The sequence below is a fragment of the Pleuronectes platessa genome, chromosome 15, assembly GCF_947347685.1.
Source record: "Pleuronectes platessa chromosome 15, fPlePla1.1, whole genome shotgun sequence".
In the NCBI taxonomy this organism is placed as follows: Eukaryota; Metazoa; Chordata; class Actinopteri; order Pleuronectiformes; family Pleuronectidae; genus Pleuronectes; species Pleuronectes platessa.
The window spans coordinates 11,713,747-11,730,540 of NC_070640.1; the positions used below are offsets into that span (position 1 = coordinate 11,713,747).

At 42.2% G+C, this 16,794-nt stretch overlaps 1 protein-coding gene across 3 annotated transcripts; it reads left to right on the top strand.

Moving 5' to 3' along the window:
* Positions 1 to 2,772: 2,772 nt before the first annotated feature.
* slc43a2b (solute carrier family 43 member 2b) lies at positions 2,773 to 15,983 on the top strand. Of its 3 annotated transcripts, none has more exons than XM_053441279.1 (15): positions 2,773 to 2,889; positions 3,841 to 4,146; positions 6,958 to 7,243; positions 7,384 to 7,439; positions 7,532 to 7,608; positions 10,412 to 10,504; positions 10,840 to 10,973; positions 11,286 to 11,482; positions 11,566 to 11,709; positions 11,806 to 11,823; positions 12,738 to 12,870; positions 13,080 to 13,212; positions 14,056 to 14,129; positions 14,248 to 14,371; positions 14,455 to 15,983. In XM_053441279.1, exons 2-15 carry the CDS (start codon positions 3,987 to 3,989, stop codon positions 14,614 to 14,616), a joined length of 1,791 nt encoding a protein of 596 aa, XP_053297254.1. In that variant the 5' UTR covers positions 2,773 to 2,889; positions 3,841 to 3,986; the 3' UTR covers positions 14,617 to 15,983. The 3 variants fall into 3 exon arrangements, with proteins under 3 accessions (XP_053297254.1, XP_053297257.1, XP_053297256.1); XM_053441281.1 differs by having other exon boundaries at positions 2,809 to 2,889; positions 3,951 to 4,146; XM_053441282.1 differs by lacking the exon at positions 11,806 to 11,823.
* Positions 15,984 to 16,794: the final 811 nt, after the last annotated feature.

Sequence of the window (16,794 nt, forward strand, 5' to 3'; positions counted from 1 at the left end):
TTAGTGGTCGTTTGTCTGTTATTTAGCAGGATTACATAAACTACTATTGACGGATTTCCGCGATACTTTGTCGACGGATGTGACATCAGGGTCAGGAAGGAACTGGATCTAGATCAATTCACTTCCTTCAACATTTCCGTTCACAGAGTATAATTCATGCATCTTGTTGAGAGAAATATACTTATGTGTGTGTGTAATTTGGGGCAGAACCAAATAAAGATCAGAATCCAGTGAAGTTAATCAGAATCGGGTTTTATTGCACATACAGGGAATTTGCTATGGTGTGTGTGTGCAATTATAAACAAAATATAAATAAAAATGTGTACTTTAAGCAAAAGATTAAAAAAATACTATAAGCAAAAAAAATATACTAAAAGCAGGAGGATTTGTGCAACATGTAAAGTTGTGGTTGTTTGTAAAGTGACTAGTCTAGTGGTTTCATTCGGGGACTGTCGGTGGAGGGGTATGCTCTCTGAAAGCCCTTCTGTGCTTTTCCTCTGACACCACAAGGTGGCGTTAAAACAAATAGAAAATTGCAGGTTGGCAAGAAACATGTTTTCTTAAATATGCAACACAGCTCAACATTTTTTTGTAGATATTATGGCAGCAAACCTGTTAAACTCAGATCAACATGGAGCATAATACTTTGTGGAAGTGTTGAGGTCGTTTTTGTTTTTTGTTTACATAATTAATTTTTTGGTACTTGTGTTACATATCACACCATTGCACCCTGTCCTGGAAGTGTGTGATTTCTTGTGGTAGCTGATCAGATCAGTCAGTGTTTTTGATAAGGTTTAGGAAATAAAACACTGCAACAGATTAGCTGTATACGATGTGTGTGTGATTTGTAATGAGTTTGTAAATAACTGTTAAATCGGGGCAGATACATCCACTGCAGCATCAGCGAACCTCTACGATCAGCTGATCAATTAACGTCTGATACTCAGTCTGACTGGTTCGTCTGGGACTGATAGGTCAATAAATCAAATGCCCCATCAGCATGAGAAGAGTAGGAGGCCAGATTTAAAGGAAATCTGAATTTCAAACTTGGCGAGGTCGTTTTTACCTTTAATCAGGGGCATTGTTCACAGTAACAGCACGAATTACCATATCAGTGTTTGTTTGGATAGGTTGATTGTTCACTCAGCCATCGATTAGCATGTTGATCACAGTTTCAGCATCCTGCTCTGTAAGTGGCCAATCAGCAGTCTCAAACTTGGAAAACAGCTTTTCACTAAAAGTTTGCTGACAATGTAAACTTCACTTTCAAAAAAGGATACACAGAAACTTCCAGACCAAATTAACAGAAAACTCAACTATGTGATGAATCCGACTTTATAAATAGCCTATTAACTGTAATCAATGGTTTTGTTAATGGTCAAATATCAGGTATCAACTATTTATTATGGTATTATATATAAAGTATATGCTGTTAAGAATAAAAAAGTGTTTGGTTGCCAGGTTGTGTGAAATCACACTCTCTTTTTAGCTTCATAAAAAATAGAATAAAAATAAATCCATTTTTGTCATTGTACAGGAAAGCATTTCAACAGAATCAGAATTGCTACGACTCAAGACCAGAGCCAATAATAAATAAACAACCAAAAGTCATCAGAACTACAGACATATTGCACTACAAGATTTAATTAACTTATATATAAAGTTTGATAAGCACTCAAATCCGAAATGGTTTAAATGTGGAAAAATGAATGAAGTAGATGTTAAAAACTGCTTTCGTTGCATTTTTTATCTCAAAAATTCCTGTCTAGCATCAGTGTTCACAAATTAAATGAAAAATGCATAATTTAAAACTCTGGTTGAATCAACTAAACTAAAAGAGGCAGGATTGTTGATCATGTAAATTTGGCCTCAATTCAATTAGATTAGATTAGATTCAACTTTATTGTCATTGCACAGTACAAGTACAAATACAACGAAATGCGGTTTAGCATCTAACCAGAAGTGCAAAAAAATGCCAGTTAAAGTGCAGAGATGGAATATGTAAATAAATATGAAGTACAGTTAGAAATATACATGGAATATAAATGGAAATATAAATGGAATATGAACACTATTAAGAGGTAAGGTATGATATAAGAATGATGAATACACTAAGAGCAAGATAAATATATACAAATAGGTGGGATAATACAGTAGGAATAAGTTAAGTGCAAATGTACAAATGTTCAAATGTGCTCATGTGAGCTCAGCATTAATGTTGAGAAACAACTGATAACAAAGTCACCAGAAAGAAACATAGCAACTGGTTTAAATGAACTCATTTGAGCCGACTGCTTCCCTGGAAGTGCTTGTTCAACCTCAGCAGCTCCTACCAACACATGGTAAACAACAGTAAATACTTTTCGAAAAACAGCTGAAGCAGATGAGTCACAGCTCCAGACTGCTCTTTATCAATTCCTGTTATTGATCTGACAACTGTTGACGCATCCTTATCTGCAGAAGTCCATTATGTTTTCAGTCAGACTTTGTTTGGCCTGATTAATCCTTTCCATTCAGTCGGTTAAAGTGCCCCCTGACTTCACGTTACACAGTGGCTGTTATACAAATCATTCTTTATAAAAACAGACCGTTTTTTTTTTTGGGGGGGGGGGGTGTATGCTAAGTAAAGTTCATTTAGAAAATGATCACCTTCAAAACAGGCCTTTAAACTGAAAATCCATTATGCAAGGACCCAATAAGATGTTCAATGCTCTTTGGCTTAGGTGCAGGCATCAGTCATGGCCAATAGGGGGCGTCATGTGACGGCAGCCAGGGGGAGTATATAAACCTGGCTTTTCTTCAGAGGACTGGTCATGTAAAGCCGAGTGACCCGGGTACATCTGGAAGAGTGGAGCTGGACGCTGCTGCTGCTGCTTACAAACTGGAGAGGTAAAGACGCTTCCCTGCCTCTGTGCGGTTATAAAGTTCACCTGTAATTTATCTTGTGCTGCAGTAGTGAGGAAACATTTGTTTTTAATTGATAAAGCAACACACAATGTTACATGAGACATACTGTCATCTCTACAGCCAGTTCTATGGCAGTGGTATAACAGATTGTGTGTGGGTGCACGTATAGGATTGTGTGTGTGTGTGTGAGAGAGAAAAAGAGAGAGAGAGAGAGAGAGAGAGAGAGAGAGAGAGAGAGAGAGAGAGAGAGAGAGAGAGAGAGAGAGAGAGAGAGAGAGAGAGAGAGAGAGAGAGAGTTGACTGTACGGACTGGTTTGTTTATTGTTTGTCGGGCAGCTCCCTTCTGTGTTCCTGGGTGCACGACAGTAATTGCAGAGGGGAGTTGCGGTTGGATGAACCCGGGAGGACATTTGGGGGTTGTGTGGCAGAGAAAGGGCATTGTGGGCTGGGGTGCATGGGGGAGACAAGGGGGCCTGGGGCCTGAGGGAGCAGTGAGGGAGCCCCACTTTTCTCTCCTGGGTCCAGCTTGGACCAGTTCTCCAGCAAAAAGCAGAAACTCTGTGACACCAGCACGGATGCTTCCGTCATTATATTGCCTGTGTTGTGACGTAAGAGAAGAGTGATGTAATGTTCTTTGCACTATAACAGGGGAGTTAATCATTGGCCATTTATGAGTCAGTTTAGGTCTTTAGTGTGAATGTCATTACCTCTCCTCTTTGTTTAAATATCAGGGCAAACTCAATTAATCAAGAAAAACAGAGCATGTTAATGTGAAGATACTTTTTTTAAACTTGAAAACAAGGGATATTCATTTGGGTGAGAAGTGGTTTAGTGGTTTTATCTTGTGATCTTATAAAAAATCTCAACCTTCCTGTCTGTCCGGGACTTCTGTGTAATAGGCTGCCTATAAAACCTCCCCCTTCCTCTCCACAGATAAGTGATCAGAGATCCTTCATCCCGAGTGTCAGTCAGGGAGCCTCTCTCTCTCTCTCTGAGCTTCCAGCCTGCTCTTCTCCTCCCTCTCTCTCTCTCTCTACCTCCAGTGAGTCTCCTCTGCCGGTAACTTCTTCCACGCCACCATGGCTCCGACCCTGGCCTCGGCGTTCGCCAGGCGCTGGTGGATGGCAGTGACTGCTATCATTGAGAATCTGCTCTTCTCTGCCGTGCTGCTGGGATGGGGGTCGCTCCTTATCATGCTCAAGTCCGAGGGCTTCTATTCGTACCTTTGCAACGATGAGGGTGAGTCATGACTGCTGTACTTTAAAAAGGACACACTGTCTGTTTTGTCTCCCACATGTTCCATTTAACATTTCCTCACCTTGGCCTAGATTTCTCCGTTTTTGGGACATCTGTCTTAATAAGTTTATAGTGCAAACCACTTGGCTGTCATCAACTATTGCTGTTAATTTAAGGATTTGTGGAGATGGGTCAGTCGGTTAGCGTCATGATTTAGGATGAAGGGACAGGAGAAAGCTTTTTATTTAAGACACGCAACTCTACACTGCTCCCGGCTTGCCTCTTCCATTCTTTCAGAGGAATATCTGTTTTCTGTGACGGGGTCATGAGCTGTCTTTGCAGGATCCCGGGAGATTAAACCTGATAAGTTAAATTAAGGAGAGAGCCAGGGTTTCAGGTAGCCCGAGTGGTCCAAAGGTAAAAGAATAAAAGGGCTCCGGTGTCTCCTCGGAGTGAAAGGCAGGTCCAGCTAAAGTGACAACTGATAAACACACCAGGGAACGACAGAGAGGAGGCAGAACAGACTTATTGTTTGGACCTGAGGTGACACGGTGTCGCGCCCCTGACTGTTGTGAGCCCTGCTGAGGCCGAATACACCAGGCTCCTGGTTGGAATCAGGTTTTCTTATCTCTCACCACTGCTTTACCTAACTGGTGATTTGTGCAGGAGGATGTATTTCCAGCTCCAAATGCCCGGCACTCTGCTCCTGTTGACTCAAATGCACAGTATCCTCTAATCTTGTCCCCAAATAACTTTGTCTGACACTTGATTTGATCTATCGGATCATTTGGCAGCAAATTCTGCCAAGAACCTCCAAATAATCTACACATTTAACCCTGGACGTGCACCACCCACCAGCAACAGTCGAGCATGCCGCGGCTGTAGGTGACTTCCTCGGGGCAAAGCCACAGCCGTCTTATCTTGTTGTCGTGATATAAGAAGGGAGAGGACAGCACCAGCTCAGCTCTTTCCAGGCATGTGACCTGTGATACTGCAGGATCCACAGCAGGGTTTTATTAATATGGAAGCTTAAAGTCCACAGATAAAGGGTCAGAGGACTGATAGTAAAGTGATGAACAGTAGAAAAGTCCGATCTGTGGTGGAGGCCGACAGTCAGAAACGAAACGGAACGCAAGATAACATAATGAGGTGGTGCAGGAATTTAAGATATGAGGGGAGCGGGTAAAGCTCGTGTGCGCAAGTCATTAGTTGCAGTTGGTTCTACTTCACTAGATCTAATACAGTAACAACATTTTGTTAAAATATGTTTTTTCCACTTGCATGGACATTTTGTCTTTGGGCACAAAGCAGGGTGTGATAGGACATTTCAGAAAGACACACGACAAAGACACTTAATTTATAAATTAAAAGACCTGTATAGATAAACCTGAATTCAAAGAGAAAAACAACAAATAAAATTATCCTTGTGGTAAATATTCAACTTAGAAGTGCTAAAATGTTTACAACTCATACCTACAAAAGTAATTTATGAGTTGAGACGGAAGTAAAAGATCATTTGAAGATGTTTCTCTTCCCTTGGATCCTCAATTTTTTTTCTCCAATTCTTAAAACATGGGGTATGAAGGATCATTAACTATCGATGTAGCTTCTCTGTGTGGTGCACAACATATTTTGTGAGCTTACTTTTGCAAATAGTCCCAAGAATTTATCCAAAGCTGATGTTTCGTGCATTTAACCCTTAAGAACACAAGATATCTCATGGTATTTAATTGAATGCAGACAAACCAAACGTCCTTCATACACAGTTTTCTCAGTTCACCTTCACCATTCAACCAACTGTATGTCTCATCACTCATTCAAATCACCTTTGCCCCTCGCTGCTGCTTATCAGTCAGGTGTTACTGTAAAGAAAGTGCCTACGCATGGAAAGGCTCGGCTGAGAGGTTTATGATTATGTTAATCTTTTAAGGCTTTATAATAGTTATCAATAGCCATTCGTTGTGTTATATTCGTATGCCTCTGCCTGGTGCCACCTTTAAATATAAAAACATAAAAATAGGATGAATTTTTACAAAAGTTCACGAAAGTATAAATAAGTTATAACAGTGGTGGAAGAGAATATGCCAAAAAAGTGTGCATCTGTCTGCTGGGTCTATTTACCTATTACTTAAATCCCCACTTTTCGCTGCTGTGCACAAGATGGCATTTGCAAATCTTCCTGCTACGACAACAACAACAACAAAAACAACAACCAAACAACAGCAAATACCCCCCCCCCCCCCCGCGGCCTCGCTTGCCACCAAGTGTGTAATCTGGTTTCCTGCAGGAAGACTCTGTCACTTTGTTACGAAGCGTGTCACGGTGTTTAGCACAGGGATGCCACACACATACTTGCCTCCTATGACTACAAAGACAACAGAGAGGTGGCAGGGAGGGTAATTCAGAAAGCATCGAATCAAACGTCACGAACGATACGTTTCCTGCTCGCCTCTTCTTCCTCTTCACTTGGACCCCCCCGGAACCTTTGTGCGTTTTTCACATTATGTCATTGCATGGTGTTGCAAGATAATGAGAGGTTTATTGCCAGTGCTAGTTTGTCCCTTTTTATCCCTGGCATTCTAACAAACTAATAAAGTAGCATCTGTGCTCACTACACAGTATATAGGAGCTGAACTTAACCTTACAAACTTATATTATAATTTATCAATGGTGTGTTTTTTTAATCAGCATGATCAAATAAAGAGAATGGGCTAAATGGAACCATCTTACCTGTCAGTATATTTTCCTCTTTAATGCCTCTCCAAATTCTGTCTTTACACCTAATTCTCTTCCTATTTCCATCATGGTCTGCAGGTAACAGCTCCAGCTATAATCTGTCCCTGCCCGTCCCAATGCCGACGCCCGACGAGTACGAGTACTACGATGAGCTTGTGGTTGGACTGGGAGACGGCGTGGAGATGAGGCCCCTCGTGCCGATGGACGGGCTCCTGAAGATGAACGGCTGGCTGATCTGTAAGGAGCAGGACGAGATGCTGAACCTGGCGTTCACCGTGGGCTCCTTCCTGCTCTCAGCCATCACGCTGCCTCTGGGGATCGTCATGGACAAATATGGGCCTCGCAAGCTACGACTGCTGGGCAGGTAAGAAAAGCAAGAAATGACCCAGACTAACCATGATGGAATGGTTTTCCATTCTGGGAACGAAACCCTATTCACTTCCCTTCTATTTATTGTAATTCTATTTGTCATAAGACGAGTTTGACACTGTTGTCTCTTTCCAGCACATGCTTTGGACTGTCCTGTCTTCTCATTGCTTATGGAGCATACAATCCAAATGGTAAGTACACCTGAGGAGTGCATGTGGAGCTATGGCAATATACAGTAGTTTGGCTCTGGACAGACTCATAACCTGTTTTGTGTCATTTGCAGAACTCTCAGTCCTTATCTTCATTGCCCTGACCTTCAATGGCTTCGGGGGCATGTGCATGACCTTCACCTCTCTCACAGTAAGTGCGTGCACGTTCTAGCGTGTGCTTTGAATTCCTCCTGTTGTGGCACCTATGCACCGGCCGCATGGTGTTTGTCCAGATGTATATTCTCTATCTTCACAGGTCTCTGTTCAGCTTAGTGTTAATAGTTTGTATAATAGTTTACTGGCTCCCCCGTCTGCTCACCCTCTCCCTCCCCTCTTGTCTGGCATTCCAGCCTGTCTCCTGTTCTGTGTCGTCTGTTTGTTTTTTTGGCTCCTTACACTGCACTCTGTGTTCCTGCGGACAACCGAGCTCAGCTTTGCAAAGCAGGAAGCAAAGACTGATTGGAAAGAGAGAAAGTAGCACAATGGTTCATTATCAGCGTCCACTGCATTTATTTTTGTGCCTCAGCAAGAACATGGTGGAGAGCATGTGCACACGCACAAATACTCACTTCTCATATTTATTATATTTGGAAACAGATGTACCCAAGCACAACTTGCCATCCAGCATTATCTTCAAAAACTGAGACGCGAGGCAGCAGAGGAGAGCCGGGGCTAATTTTCAGTTTCACAGTGTGTGGCAAGTTCAAAGAAAAATATAAATATAAATCATGAATCAATCAATCATTCAAATTTAATTTGTATAGCCCATATTCACAAATCACAATTTGTCTCATAGGGCTTTAACAAGGAATCCACATCAGTCAATTATTAGTTTCAACAGGGAAGTTAGGGAAGAGATTGGTATTGCACACTCTTAACATTTTCAGGCTCAAGTTGGACCTTTAAGAAAATTGTTGCCTACATCACTAATAATGTAACCTCCTTTAGAGCACATAACCAGCAAAGACCCAACTCTCCCCTTAAATTCAATCATGTTATAAATTGCAACTACTTACAGATATCAGTTCCTTAAATATGCCCTTAAACAAATTCTGGATCTGTGCTCAAACTAAATGTGTTCTTTCTTTGCCAGTGAACCTTCCAAAATTTGTGAAAATAATTTATTATATTAGAACCTTTTCTGTTATCCAGCTGACAAACAAAAAATGTAATCAAGCAACAAACAAACCAGTGGCCAGGGGTGAAAAAGTTACCCCCCTTGCAAAGGTAACTGGAAGGACACTCAGTAGAGCTCATACCTCCACCTAGATTTTTTTTTAAATCTCACAGTGTTAACAAAAGTGACTAGATCCAGCCACCTATCCGGATCTGAACCAAAATTGAACGAGTTCCTCCCTAACCCGTACCGCATCCTTCCACTAAGCTTCATTATCTGTCGTTGTAGTTTTTGTGTAGTCTTGCCTAAAAACGAATAGGGGTGTTAACATGATCTCCTTGATCACAACCAGGTAACAACAAAATGGGGATTGGTGAATGGGGATTCCCAGGCTGTGTCGTAGGCTATCATCCAACTTCTTTCTCATATACATTCCACAAAACCTGTGATGAAATACACAGGGACAGAGAAACAACTGAGAATCCGCAGAGTTCACACAGCTCAGTCCTTCACCATTCTTTTGCATTCCTTCCATGTCATTCTTCATCTTCCTGTTCCCTCCCGGTGTCACCGGTTCCGCCTACACACAGGAGTCCTGGCTCGTACCATGGTGATGCTGTTCACAAGAGAGGGGCTCTGCGCCGGTTAATCACCCAATAAAACATTCGCTTTCTATACCACCACAGGCCGCATAGTTCTTCTCCTATGTGGCGTTTATTGTGTCCACCTAAATCTCTCATTAGTAGTTGCCTCTAGCTTCAATGTCAGTGATATAAAACCGTGGATTTAGGGCCGAAGCCCACAGGAGGCCTCCAGGGTCAGGGTATAAAAAAACATGTTGTCCCCTTCCACATCATCACTTTCACACCCTGCTACACTTTAAAGCGTCAGTGTTGGGTTAATAATTAGACTCCATGTTGCTCCTTGACTCCACCTCAGACCTGCAAGCAATGGTTCATTCTCAGCGCTCAGCGGCCGACGCTGGCTCCCCACTGAAGATCATGTCTCCACCCCAGGTTCACCCCTACTGTATCTGTAAAGTTAAAAACCCTCCTGGAGCAGTTCTTTTTCATGTATCCCAGATAAAAGTGCAGACGAGTACTCTACTGTTCTGTGCAACAGTACAGTACTCCCTCAGACACATGCCTTTTCCTCAGCAACCCCATCCCACCCCCCCTCTGTTATGTAATTCAACGTGCTTGTTGTTGCTCAGTCTCACGAACACATAACAGCTCGTGAATGCCTTTGTATCCGGGTGTTTTTGTTGCCACTCACTGTCTCCTGCCTGTTATCATCCACCTGCTCCCTTTTCCTCAAAAGCCAGTAGGAGAAAAATGAACCCCCGTCATCCTCTATCCTCAGAGCATACCCTTGTTCCTCGATCGACACCCCACCTCAATCGCCCTTGCTAGCCGAATTGTTTCAGCTGTACAGAATTAGTCAGAGCTGCGCTTGCATCCGGTGCTGGACAGCTGTGTGTGTGTTATGCGACGCTGTTTCATATCACTTTTCCTCGGGTTCCCCGTCACTTTGTTGTGCTTTTATTGTCTCTGATGTTCTTTTCTATTAATTGGTTCCCAGTGTCCACGCTGACCCCAGTGTCAGCGGGAACCCCCATGGCCTCAGGCTCAGAGCAACCAAAGAGCAGCTGAGATCACCGGGATCTAGACACTCGATGGTTTAACCTTTATACTCAAATTAACAATGGGACATTTCACTCGTTAAATTGCAAGTGTGCACAGAAACCTCCTCCTGACTCATAAAGGCCGAATCAGGGCAGGTCTTGATTACGTTATAAACCAAAGTCTAAATTCAAGTCTGTCTGTGTCTTCTCCAGCTGCCCACCATGTTCGGGGACCTCCGCTCCACCTTCATCGCTCTGATGATCGGCTCTTATGCCTCCTCAGCCGTCACATTCCCTGGTGTCAAGGTAACAAGCACTGAAGCGCACATCCACATGCCTGCAGTCTTTTTGGAATGCGCCTATGAGTGTCATTCATTCTTTTTTGCAACATAATGTAAAAAAAGTCATGTTTTTTTATCAAACTGTATGTCAAGGGCTAAGAAAATGATGTTAAACCAGAGTTTTCCCAGAGAAACATTAAGTATCTAGCTGGTTTTTAAACATGATGGCGGTGCTACTGTGTGCATTGATGGAAATTTGACTCCAAAAGCAGATTTGAAATACTGACACTCTTCTTGATTTCTTATACATATGTTTTCTTCTCTGTGTTTTTTTCAACATGTATGTTGTCATTTGCGCAGGTGATCTATGACATGGGCATATCTTTCATCACTATTCTGGTGGTGTGGGCTGCCTGTTCTTTAGTGGTCTTTCTGAACTGTTACTTCAACTGGCCACTGGAACCATTCCCAGGACCAGAGGACATGGACTACACGTAAGTACCACAGATAAACGCAATACATGTAAAGTCTATAGTCTTACTCTGAGTCGATATTCTCATTCTCATTCTCATTGGTCTTTCCCACAATGCAATTATGTTATATGTGGGAGGACAAGTCCAGTGTGATGCAGCTCTGGGTTAAAGTCTATCTGCACACTCATCAACTAAAGCTGCCTATTCAGGAGGAAACTTACCCACAGGACTGACTCACTTTAAAACTCATCACAATTGTCTGTTCATGATATTTACTTCCTCGTTTCTATTCCTCCATGACCCCCTCCCCTCTTACCACATCTACTCCAACAGTGTGAAGATTAAGTTCAGCTGGCTGGGCTTTGACCACAAAATAACAGGGAAGCAGTTCTACCGCCAGGTGACCACGGTGGGCCGCCGCCTCAGCGTGGGAAACAGCCTGAAGCAGAAGGAGCTCGCCACCAAGGACGGCCACAAGCTCTGCCTGTCCACCATGGACCTGGAGATGGACTGCAAGCCACAACAAGAGAGTAAGAGAGCAGAATTTGAGTTGTGAGGATTGTGGTGAGAGTTGACCTGGGGCTCATCATTGACTTGTTTATCTCCTCTGCAGCCCAGTCGTTCTTGAAAAGCATCATCAGCCCGATCTTCATGCTCAGCGCGTTGACCATGTCCGTCACGCAGCTTCGTCTCTTGTTCTACATGGGGGCCATGAACAGTGTCCTGGAGGCACTCAGCGACGGAGACCTGAACACAGGTCTGTTGGTTGCTTTGTCTATGACACGGACTGCTATGTATCTTTGATGCATGATTTCAAAGCAGCTGGACTTACTTGTTTTCATTGACTTTTCAGTGGAAAGGATGGAACTTGGTAAGACTGTTGTTGTATCAGCAGTTTAGACTTTTAACTTTCAGCTGACATCAACTAGAACTAGAATGTCACTTAGTAGAGCACAATAACCTCAACCAAGGCCCAACAATCCCCTTAAATCCAATCAAGCTGCTCCAAGTTTCACACACTCATATATTTTAGTTCCCTGAATGCACCATGAACATCCTTGATATTCCTATATCCCTGAGGAAAACAGTGAAAATGTAAAACAGCCAATAAAGGCCCTAACACACAATGTTAAAGATGTTATTTGGATCCACACCACTCCTGAACCAATACCACATCCTTCCATTAAGTTTAACGATATCCCTTCAGATTTTGCGTAATTTTGCTTTCATACAAACAAACCAAAAAAAAGAACAGGGGTGAAAACATAACCTCCTTGTCAGAGGTAATTGAACTTCTAGTCATGTACAGGCCTGTCATCACAATCTAATACTCATCTACCGCCACTTACTGCCACAGCTTTAGTGTTGTTGCTTCATCATTCGACCTTGACTCATGTCCATAACACAATCCTTCAGCTGTCATTCAGCTTCAACCTGAAGTCACCAGGTACCATTTGTTGTACTCATTAACTAACCTTGCCCTTCGGCACCTGCCGAGATTACACATCATATGAGCAGTTTTACATGGCTCATTTATCATTAGGCCCCCCAGACCATAAATCCACCTAGTAATGGCATCGTATTGACTTTTGGTTTCTCTGTATCCCATTCTTTCACTCAGTATTATGGCTCCAGCAGCTATAATAAGACTAATAATTAACAATGACATGATTTTGATTAACCAGGGTAGAACAATCCCTCCTTCTAATCTTAACCTCCTTTCCATTCATTCTTCATTTATTTTCAATACTCATCATTTTTGTCCTCTTTCCCTCTCTCCCTCAGTGAGTCTTTACTCCTCCATCTTTGGCGTGCTGCAACTGCTTTGCCTCATGACCACGCCCGTGATTGGCCAGATCATGGACTGGAAACTGAAGGACTGCAGCGATGGAGACGAGGAAAAGGAACCCTGCAGCAAGTGAGTCAACGTCCACTAATCCCCCACGATGGAGGATAAACACCCAACCCCCCTGTCTGCCTTAACCCCTTTCCATGTATAGACCCAGACATTAATATTTACAGTTTTGTCAGCGTGGTGAAGGGGAATAGAAACTAGAAACTATCCTGTATTGTGAAACAAAGTTGTGGTAGCAATGTCTGATTGTCTGACCTCTCTTCTGTTACTAGGGTCGAGCGAAAGAAAAAGCGTAGAGACAAGAAGACCCAGAAGGTGACCAATGCCCTACGAGCGTTCGTTCTCACAAACGTCCTGTTGGTAGGATTTGGGATCACATGCCTGGTGCCCAACCTCCCCCTGCAGGTGAGTGGTCCAACTCTGCCACACACAGGCCATTGGAGTACCTCAGGAATACAGCCACCTTGCTAACAGTGTTATCACTGACTCTTTGTAAAGACGTTACTGATTAACCTCTTTAACAGGCTGCTGGTACTAGAGACACACAGTAATGTAGATGTCAACATGGTTAACACCCTCACTGTGTGTAAATAAAGCATCCAGCTGCGAAACTAGATCCATTTCTTTGAAATCAGCATTAAGATCATCTCAATGGACGACATTAGAGCTCTCAAAAAGTGAGTCCAAAACGTTTCAATCGCCCTCTGGTGGCCAAGAGAAGTACAGGTCCTAAACTGCCACCATGTAAGTGGATGGGACATGGACTAAAAAGCCTAATGTTAATGATTAAGGTTTCTATCATTTTAGGTAGACTTTTATCACATCAAAGTGGTAATTACTCAAAAAAGAAATGTCTTGATCGACAGCTGAGAGTGACTTGTGATTGGTCGAGCGTGCGTAGGAGGAAGACCAAGACAACTAATTTCTGAAAGGTTCATATGAGGCTACAGCCAGGAGAAGTTAACTTAGCTCACAGTGGAGATAGAATATTAAAAAATCCTTACAAATTCAATAGGGCCTCTCACCATTCGGTGCTGGGGCCCTAAAAAGATATGCCAGGTTTATCTGTTTGCAGAATTATATTCAGGTTTTTATTTTACTCTTTGTGAGAAAGTCACATGGCACGTTTTTGAAAAAATGTTGAGCCGTTCCTTTAGGGGTTTAGACCCCTATAAAGCCAATGGCATGCATTAGTATTATTATCAATAATAATCTATGTATTTTTATGTCTCTTGTCGTCTATCTCAGATCTTGTCATTTGTCCTTCACACTGTCGTGAGAGGGTTCATTCATTCGGCTGTTGGTGGCCTCTATGCCGCTGTGTAAGTCTCACACACACACAATAACACACACACATGTGTTACCATCATCATGGCCGTCTGCAGTGTGACTCTATACCCTCAAACTGAGACACTAAATGTACCTGTCCTCTCTCCCCAGGTACCCGTCCTCTCAGTTCGGCAGTCTAACAGGCATGCAGTCCCTGGTCAGTGCCGTGTTCGCTCTGCTGCAGCAACCACTGTTTCTGTTTATGATGGGACCCCTGCAGGGAGACCCGCTCTGGGTAAGAATATGCACGCACTCAAACAGACCATACACCTGAACGAAAACCCTCGGGCACGTTTTAACTCTGGTGTTTTCCTCCAGGTCAACGTTGGACTCCTTGTCCTCAGCATGCTGGGCTTCTTGCTGCCAATCTACCTGATCTACTTCAGATGGACGCTCAACAAACAGCATAAGCAGACGGAGGAGAACGCCAAGATTTTCATCAAAATTAACGGCTCCGACCTCCCAGAGGCCTACGTCTAGAGGAGTCGGCCGAGAAATGGAGAACATTGGCAATCCAGTGATACATTCACAAATACACATTTCAAAGGACAACTGAAATCCTAAACATCACATTTATCCATCAATCACACAGGAGCAAACAAAACCGCCACTTCCATTCTCCCCAAATTCCACCAAGATGAACTTAGGCTGTGGTTGCCATGGAAACGAGTCCATTGGAACAGTGTTGCTGAGGAGAGAGATTAAACGTGGAGAGGGAAAGAGAAGAAGAAGAGAGAGGAAAAGACTGTGAAAGGAAAGAGGCTTCGGCTCTCTGCATTCCCCCCAAAATCCTCCGACTTCTCCTTCTATTCCCTCCTCTCAGCAGCACGTCGGTGCAGCTCCACTTCACATAAGACTTCTTTCATATTCCCTGTACGAGGGGAAAGAAAGCCAGTGTCGCCCACAATTTTCTACTTGTGAAACCAGCAAGACCAGAGAATGCCAGCGTCAGATGAACCAGCATTATTATTATTACTGAGTGATTCCATTGTTGTATGAGTTCTGTTTTCTTTCCTGATTCTAAGTCCCAAAAACATTGTGCTATCTAGACAGATGCTGTAAGGTTAAGTGTGGACTAATAGGCATTGATGAGTAACAGGGAGGAGAGTCGAGCCTTATTGCTGATGAGCGATTAGAAAAGACATTATTAAGATTAATTATAGGGCTTTTTTTATTACAAGGCTAAAATCGTATTATTCAGTTTAAATCATACTGTCATTGTTTTACGTGGCTGTATTCTTTAAGAGGGACATCGAAACAAACTGTGGTAAGTCTTGCTGAAAGCAAAACATTTAGATTATTTATTTTGTTTCTTTAGTTTCTTTTTTATACCTTGAGTTTACCAGATGTTTCTTTTTAGATACAGCCTCATATAAAAGATACGATTTATTGTTGAGTTGTCAGATTGCTCTGTTAAACTTAGACATATCAGTGAAAGTATATTGTAATACAATTTCTGGTGCACATACGTGTATCCATGAAACCATCATTATCCAGAGGCCTTAGCTTAAAGTGAGTATTTTGTTCTTTCTGTCTACTGTTAAGGGAAATGCAGCACTTTATTCCCTGTAAACACACCAGCTCATTTCAGCACTTCTCTCCTGGTAGATAGAGTCCCACTTTAACACATATTTATTTTACACTCGTTTTTTCTTTCCATCATCAACTTCACGAAATACAGTATTTAAATGATGCCGGGCTGGCAACGACACACGTGTCATATACTGTGTTGTCTGCATCGAGCTCTTCTCTTCTATCACTGAACATAATAAAGAGATGTTTGTTGAATTTTTGGTTCATGTGGAAGAACTCTTGGGGGTTAATAAAAACGTGTTGATCTCGTTAAATGTTTGCTCCTGATTCTCACTTCTCACCAGGCTGCACTATATTTATATGTGTAACTGTATCTGGGTATTTACACTTCTGAGAGGTGTTATCATAACAGAGATTACATCTCCATACATTATTTAATGATGAAAAACAACCCACTCACAAAGTGGTTATCTGCATTCAGGTGGCAACTCCTCATAATAATTATTAGCTCAGGCTTTTAATATGAAATTGAGGTTTCAGGGGAAAAAAACATGAGTTTCTGTTAAGATCTGTATAATTTCAGAAAAGTAAAAGCATACAGACTTTTTTTTTAGGTCAGTCTAAAACAACCCAGCAGAGGTCAGTATTAGAGACCTGTGTTTGAGGGCCTCATCGTGCACCACACCAGATAGCACACACAGTTCTCTGTGACATGCATGGTTCATATGTAACAGGTGTCATATCTACAGCACTTACATTATAAAATACTAATCTGCTATAACAGCTGTGTTTAAGAACTGACCCCATGAACCTTGTTCAGAAGTGAGATAAAGACTAATACTGAACAGTGTTTTAACACCAGATGTTGCTGATGCAACACCGTATTCTGTACAAAAGCCTCCTGGAGACATCAATTATAAACCTGTATTAATATTATCACATGATTTCTCAGTCAATTCTTGATCATTTCCTCTCTTCTTCACCTTATTTTACCCAAATAAAGATCTATTTTACAGTAATAGATAGATAGAGATAGAAAGATAGATAGATAGATAGATAGATAGATAGATAGATAGATAGATAGATAGATAGATAGATAGATAGATAAACAAGTAAAAAAGGAAT